This window comes from Cricetulus griseus, chromosome 3, assembly GCF_003668045.3.
Source record: "Cricetulus griseus strain 17A/GY chromosome 3, alternate assembly CriGri-PICRH-1.0, whole genome shotgun sequence".
Classification (NCBI taxonomy): domain Eukaryota; kingdom Metazoa; phylum Chordata; class Mammalia; order Rodentia; family Cricetidae; genus Cricetulus; species Cricetulus griseus.
Window position 1 is genome coordinate 99,742,543 of NC_048596.1, and position 14,790 is coordinate 99,757,332.

The 14,790-nt window shown below is 46.5% G+C and overlaps 1 protein-coding gene across 1 annotated transcript; it reads left to right on the forward strand.

Moving 5' to 3' along the window:
* Positions 1-213: 213 nt before the first annotated feature.
* Neu3 (neuraminidase 3) lies at positions 214-6,277 on the forward strand. Its single transcript, NM_001244100.1, is given in 3 exon segments — positions 214-404; positions 3,401-3,612; positions 4,878-6,277. Coding segments are annotated over 2 exon segments (1,254 nt in total). The 5' UTR covers positions 214-404; positions 3,401-3,405; the 3' UTR covers positions 5,925-6,277.
* Positions 6,278-14,790: the final 8,513 nt, after the last annotated feature.

Genomic DNA, 14,790 nt, shown 5'->3' on the forward strand with positions numbered 1-14,790 from the left:
TCTTTTTGTAGTCCCCTCCGAGGACCGGAACCTTTGCTCGATAATTAGGCTGTCCAGGGAAGTTTTAGGAGGTGATACCTTCCACAGACCAACTGACAGATAAGAGCATAGCGAAGAAAGCAGGGCGGGCACTGCGAGTTGAGGGGCGTGGCCCGGCCGGGGAGATTGGCATCTGGCTGCTGTCTGCCAAAGTCCTGGGGCGCCAGCTCCCCTGCGCGTGGGCGTGGCGTCACTTCAGCACGGCGCGGTCTCTCTTTCCTGCCAGCTCCTGCTCAGAGTTGTCAGGGTCTGTCTCCGCGTCAGTGGTTTCCGTCTCCGCTTCCCTGCCTCCATCGCCCCAGCCCTTCTGCAGGTCCTCCTCCGAGACCTCAAGGAGAGCTCAGAAGCCAGAGACACTAGAGCCGGTGAGCTAGGGTGGGGATCACCCAAAAACTGCGTGACTGCGGGGATCTGAGTCAGGGAGGAATACTGAGTCTGCCTGAATCAGCCGGGACCTCACAGGCAGCGAGTGTTCTGGGCCGTTCTACTTTTGATTTCTTCAGTCTGAAGCCAAACTTACTAAACTGTAGTTTAGAATAGTGGAAACAAAGCGGGAACCGAGCATAGAAAAACCTTCCTACTACAGAGGAAGTTGTAGGCAGCCACAGAGGTCCCGAGGTGGGAGTTGAGACTAGGTTTGCCAACAGAGTGGCCTCACCTAAGTTTTCTGCCTCAAACAAGGCTTCAGAAGTCGTGCTACAGTGCATCCTCTCTCCCGGAAAAAGAGAGCAGAAAGGACTTTGTTGGCAGGCGAGAGTATGGAACAACAATTAATTCTTAGAATACTCTGCTAAAGCAAACATGATTCTTCTCAGTCCCCAGTTCTCAGCACATAGTTTGGGTGAATCGTTTAGGTGTCAGCGCCAGGCCACTGTGTTACCGCTGTCATCAATATTATTAGCATACTTATAATTAATGAAAATTAATGACTATTTAATTGTTGAGGTGATGACAGAACCAAAAGCGAATTGTGAAAAGGTCAACATTCATAATAATTAAAGACACCTATTCGTAGAGTGCCTTAAAGTTTATAAAGCACCCTTGAATGGTCCTCATAAGTACACAGTATTCACCTTTAACAAATGAGGGCCAGCCATGGCTGGGGCATGAGAATCACAAGTTCAAGACCAGCCCAAGTGCTAAGAGGAGTTGTAATTGATAGACTAATGCAATGCTTAAGGGTGTGGCTTTGTACTGGGAAATCACCACTGATGTGATTTTATTGTTGTGAGAACACCATCAGTGTATATGCACATCTCTACAGTACAGTCCACAGCTAGGCTATATGGAATATTCTGCCAGCTGACATAGCATGCTGTTTTACAGTAGAAGTTTAGTAATTGGCTATGCACTCCAAGATAATGACAGAAAGTATAGTACACTGAATTTCAAGCCAGCAGCGTAGCTTACTGTACTGATATATGACTGTATACAAGCAACACTATTATAATCTTGTGGGACCTGTAAGGTGAAAAGGGCCAAGGAAAAACAACCTTCACCTGACTAGACCTGAGACCTCACCCTGACTTGACTCCAGGACCAGGGTTTGAAATCCCACTAATCCCTGAGCATGCCCCAGAGTCAGGCTGCAGAATCCCACCAATACTAAGCCACTACCCTCCCCCAAGAAACTCTATATAAGCTCTGTGTCCTGTTCAGTTTGCTGCTGTTTCTCTCCACAGGCAGTTTCTCTCCTGGATTCTTCCTTTCCATAAATCTCCTGAGTGAGGTTTGTTGTGTGGCGTGAGATTTTCTTTCCCCTAGCTGAGAAGAGCCGTTACTTCTGGGGCACCTAAGCATACCTCTAACACTTCTCCAGAGCAGAGCTGTAACAACTTGGCTGGGGAAACCCTCCTCTGCTGGAGTAGAGATGTTACACTTGCATTGAGAATACCTTTCCCTGGAGCAGGGCTGTAAGCTCCTATGCTTACAGTGACTTTGTGGTATTCCTTGGCTCCCGACCACCAGGATACCTTTCCATCAGAGCTGCATTGCTTACAGGACCCCCTCACATACACAGTCTATCATTACAGTTTATATAGTGCATGACAACAGTCATGTATCAGTTTCAGGATTCAGGAATAATATGCCCTGTTTGGCATGGTGACACAGACCTGGAATCCTAACACTCAGGAGGCTGAGGCTTGAGGATGACAGGTTCAAAGCTACATAGTGAGCCATTTTTTTAATGTAATGATTTATAACTGAAAAATAGTGATATAGTGACTGCCATGTATTTGTGCTCCTATTGTGCAATAGGCCTTGTAACAGCCTCTTAAGGCTCTTTCATTCCTTTGTTTGTTTGTTTGTTTGTTTTTTGAGACAGGGTTTCTCTGTGTAGCTTTGGAGTCTTTTCTGTTTTCCTACTTGCTCTTGTGTTTATCTCTAAGACAGCACATAGCTCTCTGTGTTTATCTGTGTACATATTCGCTTCTCTCCTTCAGTTGCTCTCAGCTTGAAAACAGGTGGCTCCTCAACACTGCTGTATGGGCCTGATATATGTAGGCACTTGGAAATGTTTGCTGAATAAACAAAGAGGGGCTCAGCTCTTGGCTTAGCTCTTATGGGCTGCTATTTATTTATTTATATAGATTATTTGTAAGATGGGCCTTGGGTGAAAGATATTAAATCCTAAGCCTAATTTTGTCTGTTTGGCCCAAGTCCCTTCTGTGACCTCTGAAAAGTGAGAGTTCTGGGCACTTCAAAGAGTTTCTGGAGGCTTCTAATGTCAGTGTTATCACAGACCTGCTAGCCTGGCAAATGGCAGATACAATATCACAAAGACCCATGTAGCTGAATTGGCAAGAAAGTAATCTCCAGGTGACTGGAAGTAAGAGCAAACCCAAAGCCACAGTAGCAAACCCATTGAGCTTTTAATACGCTTGTCACGGCTGCCAAAGCTGCAGGTCCTCCTGGGCTAGAGCACCTGGAATTGAGCTCACACTACCAGGACATACCCCTTGAGAATCTGTACCCTCTGTTGTGTGTACCCCTCTGAGGGTGAACTAGGGGTGAAGCCTCCTTCCTGACACAGATGAGTCACAAGAGTGTCCTTTCTCCTGGCCTTCAGGAGCAGGACAAACTTGCCTGGAGAATTGTTAATCACACACAATGTTACTCAACTGGGTTTGCTTTATAGTCATCTGAGTAACCCAGGAACACTAAGCCAAGAAATGAACATATGTGGAGAGCAGATTTGTTGAATGTGGGTGTACATTATTTGCTTTGGGCTGCTGAGACCATGATGTTCTCTTTACATGGGAAAGTGGACATCTGAGTACACGCACAGCTTGCCTGTGCCCTCAGCAATGAACTTGTATGCAGCCCCCCCCCCCCACTAAACTGTTTGCTGTCCTTGCAGAAGTCATGGAAGAAGTATCAGCCTGCTCCCTCAACAGCACTCTGTTCCAGCAGGAACACCAGAAAGGGACCACCTACCGGATTCCAGCGCTGCTCTACATCCCTCCCAGCCACACCTTCCTGGCCTTTGCAGAGAAGCGTTCCTCAAGCAAAGACGTAGATGCTCTCCACCTGGTGCTCAGGCGAGGGGTGATGAAGGGCCACTCTGTAGAGGTGAGTCATCCTAGTCATCCTCTCTCCTCAGAGCTGAATGCACTTCTGGGTCTGCCCCTCCCCCCCCACCTTTGCCAGCAAAACTCTGTGTGGGGAGATCAGGGGAAAGGAATAGAAGCAGTGGCTTTTACTGAGTCATTTCGTGACAGGGATCCATTGGATCTTCACAGCCATTCTGTATCCTAGGCACTGTTTTCAGTCATGTTTAGCACATGGGGGAACTGGACTTAAAGTGTTTGTCATTTACTCTAAGTCATGCATCTATAATCCAGCAGCAGAAACATCCTTCAAGCTCAGGCTCGAGCTCCCGAGACCTCTGTGGGCATTCAGACCCTACATGGCCTGCTTTTTGTTTCTATACCCTGGTAGACCATGCAGGGAGGGGAGCACTGTGAGTTCAGCTTTCCCGGACACTTCATCTCCTAATCTGCCTGCTTCTCTACTTCTCACTGCCTGAGCTTCATATTCAAAGTGGGTGCTTTGCTATGTCACAGTGAAAATGTGACTCTGCTGAGCCTGTCCTTGCTTTGAATGACACTGGTTCCTGTTTCCTTCTGAGGAGTTTGTACTTTGAGGACTTTCTATCCCCTGTTTTTTTTTTTTTTTTTTTTTTTTTTTTTTTCTGTATGTCATTAGACCTTCTCTGTAGCTTGCCAGGTCAGACTCCACAGATGCCCAGCCCTGTGGCTGAAAGAGCACAGAGTTCTAGGACAGGCAGAGATCAAACCCAGGTCATCAGGCTTAGCGCCACGCACCTTCACTCTGAGCGGTCTCATGGACCCCCATTTTTCTTTCTTTTTCTTTTTCATTGGCTGCTGTCATGTGTGCCAGATATTAGAGAATACAAATGCATATAATTTGAGTATTGTCCAAAAGGCTCATAGTCTAAAAGAGGAGACAGTTACCAAAAATATGCATAGTGTCCATACAGCTGCTGTACCTTGTTAGAAGGGTAGGTTTCAAGAAAGGCTTCCCAAAGGAGGTGACATTGGAATCGGGTTCTGGAGATGATTTGGAAGTCCAGGTGAAGCAAAGGACATTCTCGAGAGAGCACCGCTTTTTACAATATCTAGCTAGCATTATCTTTTCTTCAGATTTAAAGCCACCTTGTAATAGTTGCAAATTTTGTGATTATTTGGACCTTCAAGATTCTGTCCACTTCAATGTCATATATTGTTTGCAAAAATAACTGATGCTTTTAATGAGCCTTGTGTTTTCCTACTAGTAACCCTTTCCCACGATCTCCTTCTCTTCCCCTTGACTAGTGGGGACCCCTGCAGCCACTGATGGAAGCCACATTGCCTGGGCATCGGACCATGAACCCCTGCCCTGTATGGGAGCAGAGTACCAGCCGTGTGTTCCTGTTTTTCATCTGTGTGCCAGACCGTGTTACTGAACATTGGCAGATTAGGTCAGGCAAGAATGCCGCCCGTCTCTGCTTCCTGTGCAGTCAGGATGCTGGGTGCTCATGGGGTGAAGTGAAGGACTTGACTGAGGAGGTCATTGGCTCAGAGGTGAAGCACTGGGCCACATTTGCTGTGGGCCCAGGCCATGGCATCCAGCTGCAGTCAGGAAGGCTGATCATTCCCACCTACGCCTACTATTTCTCACACAGGTTCCTCTGCTTCCCGTGTTCAGTCAAGCCCCATTCCCTGATGATCTACAGTGATGACTTAGGAGTCACATGGCACCATGGCAAGCTCATTGGGCCCCAGGTGACAGGGGAGTGCCAAGTGGCAGAAGTGACTGGGACGTCTGGTAACCTTGTGCTCTACTGCAATGCCCGGACACCAAACAGATTCCGAGCAGAATCTTTTAGTACTGATTACGGTGACTGTTTTCAGAAACCAACCCTGAACACACAACTCTGTGAGCCCCGCTATGGCTGCCAAGGCAGTATAGTGAGCTTCCAGCCCTTGAAGATGCCATTCTCACAAGACCCAATTGGTAAAGCTGCTCCCACTACTCAGAAGAGCCCTCTGCTGGACAGTTTTCTGGAGCGGGAGGAAGGAGTTGGAAGACCATCAGGAACATGGCTCTTGTACTCACATCCAACTAGCAAGAAGCGGAGAATTAACCTGGGCATCTACTACAACCGGAACCCCTTGGAGGTGACCTGCTGGTCCCGCCCTTGGATCTTGCACTGTGGGCCCTGTGGCTACTCTGATCTGGCTGTTGTGGAAGAGCAGGGCTTATTTGCATGTTTGTTTGAATGTGGGCAGGAGCATGAGTGTGAGCAGATTGCCTTCCGTCTATTTTCAGTCCAAGAGGTTTTGAGCTGTGAAGACTGCACTGGCCCTAGTAGGGACTAAAGCCAAATCAAGCCTGATGGGTGAGGACCCAACTTTCCTCAGAAGTGAATGGCAACTGCAGCTGGGATAACATGGGTCACTGATGTCTACAGAAAATCCAAAAACTAATACTTCGCTCCTTGTACTTTTCACTTTTCCCTTTCCAATGAGCCAAGAGAAATGTGTGCCTTATCTTACACAGCAATAAGGGTGTTGAACTGGGAGTTTGGAGACAATGGTGTGGTTTTGGCTTGCTTTAGGACTGTGGATATATCCCCTGAACTCTGGGCATCAGGTCTCCATTTGTAAAATGACAAGGGTGGTTTGTGATTTCTTGTCTTCCCATTAAAAGGAGTGTTCACTTCTTGTCCCACAAACCCTGGATTCTGCTCTTGAGTAAAAGCCATAGACTTATCTTTTCAAATGACTCACTACTCACCTGAGTATGAGGTGACATATAGATGCTTTGGCCAGAAGAAAGATCTTCATTGTTGTTTTTAATCAGGAAAATGCCCTTATCCCTCTAATCATGCCTGGAGCTCTGCATGTTCTCTATCCTGAAGGACTGAGAGCAGAACTGTGAAGTCGCTGCTTTCCCTAGCATTGCTGCTGGGTTCAACCTCCCCTTCCTCCTCCAGACATTTCCCAGGGCAGAAAATGAGAAACCCAGGCCAGCTGCCCTTGATAGCGGTGCTTATTGCTTTTGATACCATTACCTCCATTAAAGGTGAATCTGAGGGGACTGAAAGATGGCTCAGTGGTTAAGAGCACCAGCTGCTCTTCTAGGGGACCTGGGTTCTGTTCCCAGCGCTCCCACTTGGCAACTCCTAACTGTCTAACTCCAGTTCCAGAGGATCCAATCCCCTCCACTGGCCTCTGTAGGCACTGCATGCACATACCACACACACACACACACACACACACACACACACAACACACACACACACACACACACACACACACACACACACACACACACACACACACGGAGGCAAAACAGCCATACACAGTTCTCTTGTCCCTTGGCTCAAGTCCCTTTGTGGCTCTCCATTGTTTACTAAAGGATGGTTACAAGGCAGCCTGGTGTGCAGACCTTCCTTCCAGGTTGAGGGGAAAGGAATGAATGCACACATACTTTCCTTCACTCTTATGTGAAGCCCACTCACTGTCAGTCAGGGGAGACCTCTCTCCAGGTGGGAAGTAAAGAGCAGCCATGGCCTAAGTAAGTATGATCAGGACAAGTGGTAGCCAGGGCAGTTGGGGAAAGGGAGAGGGTGAAAAGAGAATCAGCCTCCTGAGAGGTAGGAGCGCACTGTAGAGCCCAGCTTTCCTCACACTATACTAGATTAGGGTGGGCACAGTGGCTAAGTTCTGTGGCTAGAGATAAAGGATGAAAAACAGTATTGGGATTTATGTGGGAATGTCCAGGAAGGGAGTCAAGGAAGGGGCTTAATCGCTCACCAACCTGAATGCCGCTTCTCTCATTGCCCTTCCCCACTTGTTTTGTGTTTGTATCTACTTAGGGACTAGCTATAAATTCCTTAACTGGGAAATGGACCATTGTGCTTCTGTAGGAAAAAGTAAGAAAAGAGGGTTAGGAACACAGGAAACTAGAACACAGAACACAGACCACTAGAGACAGAGTGGGTGACAGCAGCTGGGAAGGGCAAGAACAGCAGACATAAGACCCTGTGTTTTAGGAAGAGATGCAGGTGTGAGGTCCTGGCTTTGAGGGGTGGTGTAGAGGAGGAAATCAGGTCAAAGCTGTTGTCCTGAAACCAGCAGGAGGGCAGAGAGAACTCCACAGGCCTGTAGCTCAGCCTGTGGAGGAGGTCCAACCCAAACCACTTAGCAGTCTTCGCTTGTTCATTTTCTCCTAAGCAACAAAGACAACTGTGGGCACTCCAGTTTTGCCAGTCACTTGCCAGTTTTCAGGGCCCTGGGACCTATCTCATGCTGTGGTAACAATTGCTGAAGCTGCTTCAGCTGTCTTCAGGTTGGTGGAGTAGAGAAGACAGGACTGGCAGTTACACCTGTGAAGGAAAATAAAGCAGAAAGGGGGCTGGTAGCATAGGTGTGAAGAGAAGCCCGTGCAGCCTTTGATCTTTTGCCCTCGGAGCGTCCAAGTCTGCCCCTGAGTTCTTTAGAATGGAGCGGTGCAGCACAGCAGCCCACCACAGGAGTTCCAGAGAAAAGGCCTCCTGTCCACGCACCTTCTTCCGGCTCTGCTCATAATAGTCACCTTAATAGTCACCGCAGGTTTGTGTTGTCTGGTGCTGCATTTGAACCCTCCTCCTCCCTCTCTCTCTGGGATAAATATAAATAAAAGTATATTTATACATATACTTGTGAAAGCTATCAGAAATGAGATTGTTGGGTCAGAGGCTAAATACACTTTTTACTTTGAAAATTATATTAGTCAGCTTTGCACTACTGTAACAAATACCTGGTGACAGTGGGACCTTCTTGTGATAAGACAGTACAGTGAAATTATTTATTTTACTAGGTTGGAGATCAAAGGTATGGCCTTGCCTAGTTTACAACAGCGCTCTTCCAGTAATCTTAATTTCTAGTTTATGGTAAAATCTTTAAAAAATTATTTACAATTTATTGACAGTTCTATTCAATGTGTATTGATCATATTTACCATACCTCCCCTGATTCCAGATCCATAGCCTCATTTCCTACCCACCCAACTTTGTGGTTTTTATTAATTTATTTTATACATTCCAATCCCAGTTCTCCCTCCCTCCTCCCGCTCCCTCCTCCCATCTGCTCCATGGAGAGGGTAAGGCCTCCCATAGGAAGTCTACTAAGTCTGTCCCATCATCTAGTTGAGGCAGGACCGAGGCACCTCTCTACCCCCACACCCCTGTTGGATTGTGTCTCTTGATCATGAGTCTCTCCTCAGAGTGACAGAGGATGTCATGAAGCCTCAGAGTGAACTCAAGAACCCACAGAGGTCAACCTGAGGCTGAAGGATTGATGATCTCCATCCAGCCCTGTTCAGCTCATCACTCTTCTCCAGTGGGCTGTGTCATCCCTCAGTGCAGCTCAAGTCACATTCTGAGCCTCCCATTGGTCCTTCCATGGGCTGCCAGGGGGTCCTTCAGACCTCTGCTAGGTGGGGTGGAGGAACCCCTTTCCCTTTTTACCCCTGAATCCTAACTTATCTATAATAGGGTTTTCCTATCACATTCTGAATTCCTTGAAAGTAATTGTTGTCTGATCCCTTTCTTTGTCCTCTGTCCCCAGCAGCGGGAAAGATAGGCTGAATGAATGAATGAATGAATGAATGAATGAATGAATGAATTAATGAAGAGTGAGTCAGAGATTCTTGGCTTACTTTAGCTGCATCCTCCCCTCTCCTCCTACATTCAGACCCTGCTGATCAGTCACTGAAAGCTGTGTGTGCTAGCCTGGTTCTGGGTTCGGTACGATGCTCCTTGGAGCTGGACTTTGATCTAGGTTGAGCCTGGTCTTGCCTTGTGAGATGTCCCAAGCCTAAAGCCAAGCTATGATGTGTGGGGTTCTCATTTCAATAGTATTTTCCTTTTGTCCCTGATTGGATTTCCCATGACTGTCTCTCCTCCAGGATTCCAAGGGAGATGCTGAACTCATCATGTTCTGAGTGTGTCTTGCTTGACTCTGTGATGCCAGCATCAGACACATCACTGTACCACAATCATTACCATCACTTAGAACAGTGTTTCTCAAACTGTGGGTTGGGACCCCTTGGGGTCAAATGACTCTTTCACAGAGGTTGCCCAAGACCATCAGAAAACACAGATATTTACATTGCAATTCATAAAGATAGAAAAATTACAGTAATGAAGTAGCAATGAACATAATTTTATGGTTGGGGGTCACCACAACAGCAGAAACTGTATTAAAGGGTGGCAGCATTGGGAAGGTTAAGAACCACTGGCTTAGAACCAATAAAGATGCTAAAAGGTCTTCATTCCAGTGATCAGTGGTCTGAAATGATCATCATCTTAATACCTATTAATAGTTCATAGCCAACATTTTTTCAAAAAATAAATTTGAGGTCATTTATTCTTTTCATGAGAACTTTTAACTTTAATACTCTTGTGTTTTCATACTTTTTTGTTGCTGTTTTTGGCTTTTGAAGACAGGGTTTCTCCGTGTAGCAGTCCTGACTTTCTAGAACAGGCTTTGTAGACCAGGCTGGCCTTGAACCCACAGAGATCTGCCTGCCTCTGCCTCCCAGTGCTGGGATTAAAGGCCTGTGCCACCACCGCCTGGTTTATACATTGTTGTTTGACTAGCTGGAAGGAAACAGGGCCAGGGATGCTCATGGCGCTGCTGGGCTTGACCAACTATTTCAACACAACTCCATATGTTCTCTCAGTGAGTCCATGTGCTTTCTAGAATTCATGTTTGGAAAAGCTTCAAGTGAGCATAGCAATTTTCATAATGCTGAGACTCTCCCAAGGACAAAAGTATCATCCAGAGAATACTAACTTACCTCTTCAATAATCTTACGATCATTGTTTACATAATCATGTAAAGCAAGAGATCTGACCTATTTATTTTTACATTTTTGTTAGGTTGGGCCATGCTGGGCTTGTGCGCTTGAGGGGAATATTCAAATCTGCAAGCCTTGGCGGTTCAATTTATTTAACTCATTTAATAGTTTATTAAGACTCATTAAATAATTATTAACAAATTTGATCCTGGTCCTTTGAATGTTCCAAACACTGTAGGTAGTATTTGAAACATGATTATTCCAGTTATATGCCACTGTTTTAACAAAGTGGGGTCCAAAAACCCAACCACCTGAACACATGCTTAACTTACTACCTCAAGGAGCAAAAGGGCCATGGGGTAGACCAGATTGACCAGGGAGTCCACAGAAGTGCTTAGCAGTGTGAAAAGCAGAGGGGGGGGGGGAAGGCACCTTTATCCTATCCTTGGTCTCCATTGTCCTCGGTACAGGCAACATTTGAGGGTTGAATGAAGACAATGAGGTGATGAAGAAGGAAAGAAGGCAGCCCCCCATCCCCACCGTGTGCTGGTTCCTTCCAGGAAAGTGGCTCATCTTAGAATCCCAGGATAGTAGCATTGTTTTCCTCCCAAGAACCTGCTTTCCAAGACCCAGAGTTGTCCTAAAGATGGATTTTATTATCAGCAACTGGGAAGAGACTCAGAAATGAGAACATGAGTCCCCTTAAGGGCGAAGCATAGAGGTGGATAGCAGTGAAGGCTGATGCAGTGCCAGCCAACAAGCCTGTAGGCACCAGGCAGCTCTCAGAGCCACAACTTGGAGAGAAATCTTGTTTTGTGCAATACTACCTCTGCCTTTCTCCATTGCTGGGTCAGTCTCTGGAGCTGTGTAAGCCTGGGCCTCTGTATGCAATCTGGATGGCTCTCCTCACATTATTCTGAACACACACACACACACACACACACACACACACACACACACACACACACACAGAGAGAGAGAGAGAGAGAGAGAGAGAGATCGAGAGAGAAAGAGAGCATTATTGCTCCGGTCTACAGATGATGAAGGAGCATTGGGAATTCAGCCACATGAAAATACAGAAATCGAGCCTCCTCAGGCCCTCACGAAGCCTTCACCAGACACCCAAACCACTGCCACCTGGTTCTTGTACTTCTCAGTCTCAAGAACTGTGACCCACAAATTACTGTTGTACATGAACTCTTCAGTCCAGCATGCTCTAAAGTGGTACTCTCCAGCCTTGTATGCACATATGAGTCACCCCTGGAGAATTATTTAAAAGCAATTCCTTCATCTTCCATCACACTTACCTCTGGAAAATGGAATTTAGTGGATCTGGGATAAATCTCTTCCCTTGCGGGCTTAGGGGAACTAAGAAATTAAGAAACTAAGGATTAGTTTCTTTGGGGTCAAATCATTGGGAAATTGCTCTTCGGGCTACACTCTGTGCCTGGTTTGAAAGCTTCTGTGTTAAAAATGAAGGCCATGGGGGTGGGGTTCACAGACAGGTATGGACTTTGAGGGAAGGACATCAAGTCTCTTAGTCTTCCTTCTGTTCCTCTTGTATAGCATGGGATCGATAAATATTTGTTGAATGAGTGAATGAATGAATGAATGAATGGCCATTCCACTTTTAACCATTTGAAGAACTACAAAGCCCACAAAATTGTGAATTCAAAGTTTGGTCTTAGATAAGGTGAGACATCCCTGCTCTTCCTGCCCTTCCTTCCTTCATTTGAGCTGCTTTCTTAGAGAACTTAGGACCACCATCCCAGGGGTGGCACCACCCACAATGGACTGTCCTTCCATCCAGTCACCAATTAAGGAAATACCCTACAGCCGATCTTATGGAGACACTTTCTTAATTGAAGTGTCTTCCTCTCAGGGGAGGTATCAAGTTGCCACACCTTTAGCTTGTGTCCAACTTGACACAACTATCCAGAGCTGCTTCTGTGCCTGGCAGATAGGCACATGGGGCTTAAATCCAGCCAAGTGGCACTTTTTAAGCTGTGTAATAGGCCCAGAGGGACACCTTTTGGGAAACCCTCTTTTTGAGCATCTGGGGTAATGTTAATAACAGCTGCTGTCTTAGTTTAGGTTTTTATGGCTGTGAAGAGATACCATAACTGTGGCAACTTTTTTTTTAAGATTTATTTATTTATTTATTTATTTATTTATTTATTTATTTATTTATCATGTATATGGTGCATGGCAGAAGAGGGCACCAGATCCCATTACAGATGGTTGTGAACCACCATGTGGTTGCTGGGAATTGAACTCAGGACCTCTGGAAGAACAGTCAGTGCTCTTAACCCCTGAGCCATCTCTCCAGCCCCCTGTGGCAACTCTTATACAGGAAACTTTTCATTAAGATGGCTTGCTTACAGTTTCAGAGGTTCAGTCCCTTATCGTCATGGTGCAGGGTGGGTGTGGGGGCGCAGGGGCGGCGGGAGGCATGGCGGTGTGCAGGCAGATGTGGTACTGGAGCTGAGAGTCCTTACATCTTGACTCAGAGACAACATGAAGTTGACTGACTGTCACACTGAGAGTAGCAAAAGAGACCCCAAAGCCCACACCCACAGTGACACACTTCCTCCAACAAGGCCATGCCTCCTAAGAGTGCCACTCCTTTGGCAGCCATTTTCTTTCAAACCACCACAGCTGCCTAAGACATCGAAGTTGAAAAGTCTGTGGAGGTTGGAAAGTCTGTGTTCAGTTTCTTTGTGGGAGGCTGGGACCAAAGGTTGACCTAGGCCTGTATATCAAGCTGAACCTGCTCATTCAGGCAGGGCATGGGATACACCTGCTTAAATATGGAGGACTCTAGATCACATGCAAAAGAGGCCTCTGGGCTTGACTGTGACCTCTGTGGCCAGAGGGCAGGGATCATTAAAGTATAATTTTCTATGAAAAGGCTTCAAGGGATAGAGGGAAACACTTAAATGACACTTACGAGGATGTTGATTATTATACAGAACCTTATCAGATAGAGCAAATAGTGTGGGATTAAAGATGCTGGGAACCAAGAGGAAGCTGGGAGAAGAGCAGAGGTGTATGTGTGCCCCAAGTGTGTGCATGGGCACATGGGCACGCGCTACTAGGTGTTTTCCCCAACAGTTCTCCACCTTAATTTTTGAGACAGAATTTTTTCTTTTTTTTTTTTGGTTTTTGGTTTTTGGTTTTTCAAGACAGGGTTTCTCTGTGGCTTTTGGAGGAGGCTGTCCTGGAACTAGCTCTTGTAGACCAGGCTGGTCTCGAACTCACAGAGATCCACCTGCCTCTGCCTCCTGAGTGCTGGGATTAAAGGCATGTGCCACCAACACCCAGTGAGACAGAATTTCTTACTGGATATGGGATTTGCTGATTGTCTAGATTGACTGACCTGTGAGCTCCAGGGATCCTCCCACGTCTGAGTCCCCAGTGCTGAGATCACAGGCACACACAGTTCTGTCTCCCACCCCTTTTTGAGCATTCTGGGGAATTGAACCTTGGTCTTCAGTCTTTGTGATTGTAGGGCAAGCACTTTACCAACCAGGCTATCTCTCCATCTCAAGAAGAAAAGGTTCTTAAGTCTTAATTATAGTTCCAGCTCTTCCTTTTTCTCTCTTCCCTCTGTCTCCACTCTCCTTTGATTTTTAGGGACTTAAGCGATGTGTTAACTCTAGACCTACCCTTTCACCTCTTTGAGTGGTCATGCCATTCAAGGTAGAGATATGGTGAGCTTATTCTCCACTCCCTGCCTGGTCCTGCTCTTGTCTCTGGCAGGGCTAGGGGCCCTTGGGTCTGTTCATGAGTGCAAGGCCATAAGAGGTCTCTCTTTTGTGTCTGAGAGAGAACTGTAGTGACCCACTGAGGAGATCTGACTTTGGGCCAAGGAAGAAGCCAGGGGTGAAGGCTGTGTGCTCCTTGTGTCTCATCAGTATTGCCCCACCAGTCTCCACACTCCCCCACCTCCACAATGTCGTCACCTTTCCAGGCCATTTGGTATACTAGCAAGCTTCTCAGCCAATGGGAAACATTTTTTCCTTCACATTTTACATTTTATTTATTTATGTATTTATTTATTTATTATTGTCCATGGGGTGGATCTGTGTGGGTGTGCATACCACAGCCCCTGTGCAGAGGTCAGAGGAAAACTTTGTGGAGTCAATTCTCTCCTTCCACTCTTACTAAGTTTCCAGGGATCAAACCTTGGTCATCAGTCAGGCCACCACTGGGTGGCAAGCACCTTTACCTAATGTGTCCTCACAGACACTGCCTAAAGTCTTTATTTTGGCAGCCAGGGACCAATTTCTACCCCATCTCTCTCAATAGTTCTATACATGTAGGCAGATGTTCCCAAACAGGCCTGAGTTTCTGCTTCTCCATGGCTGTTTTCGTCTGAACTGCCTCCTCCCTGCT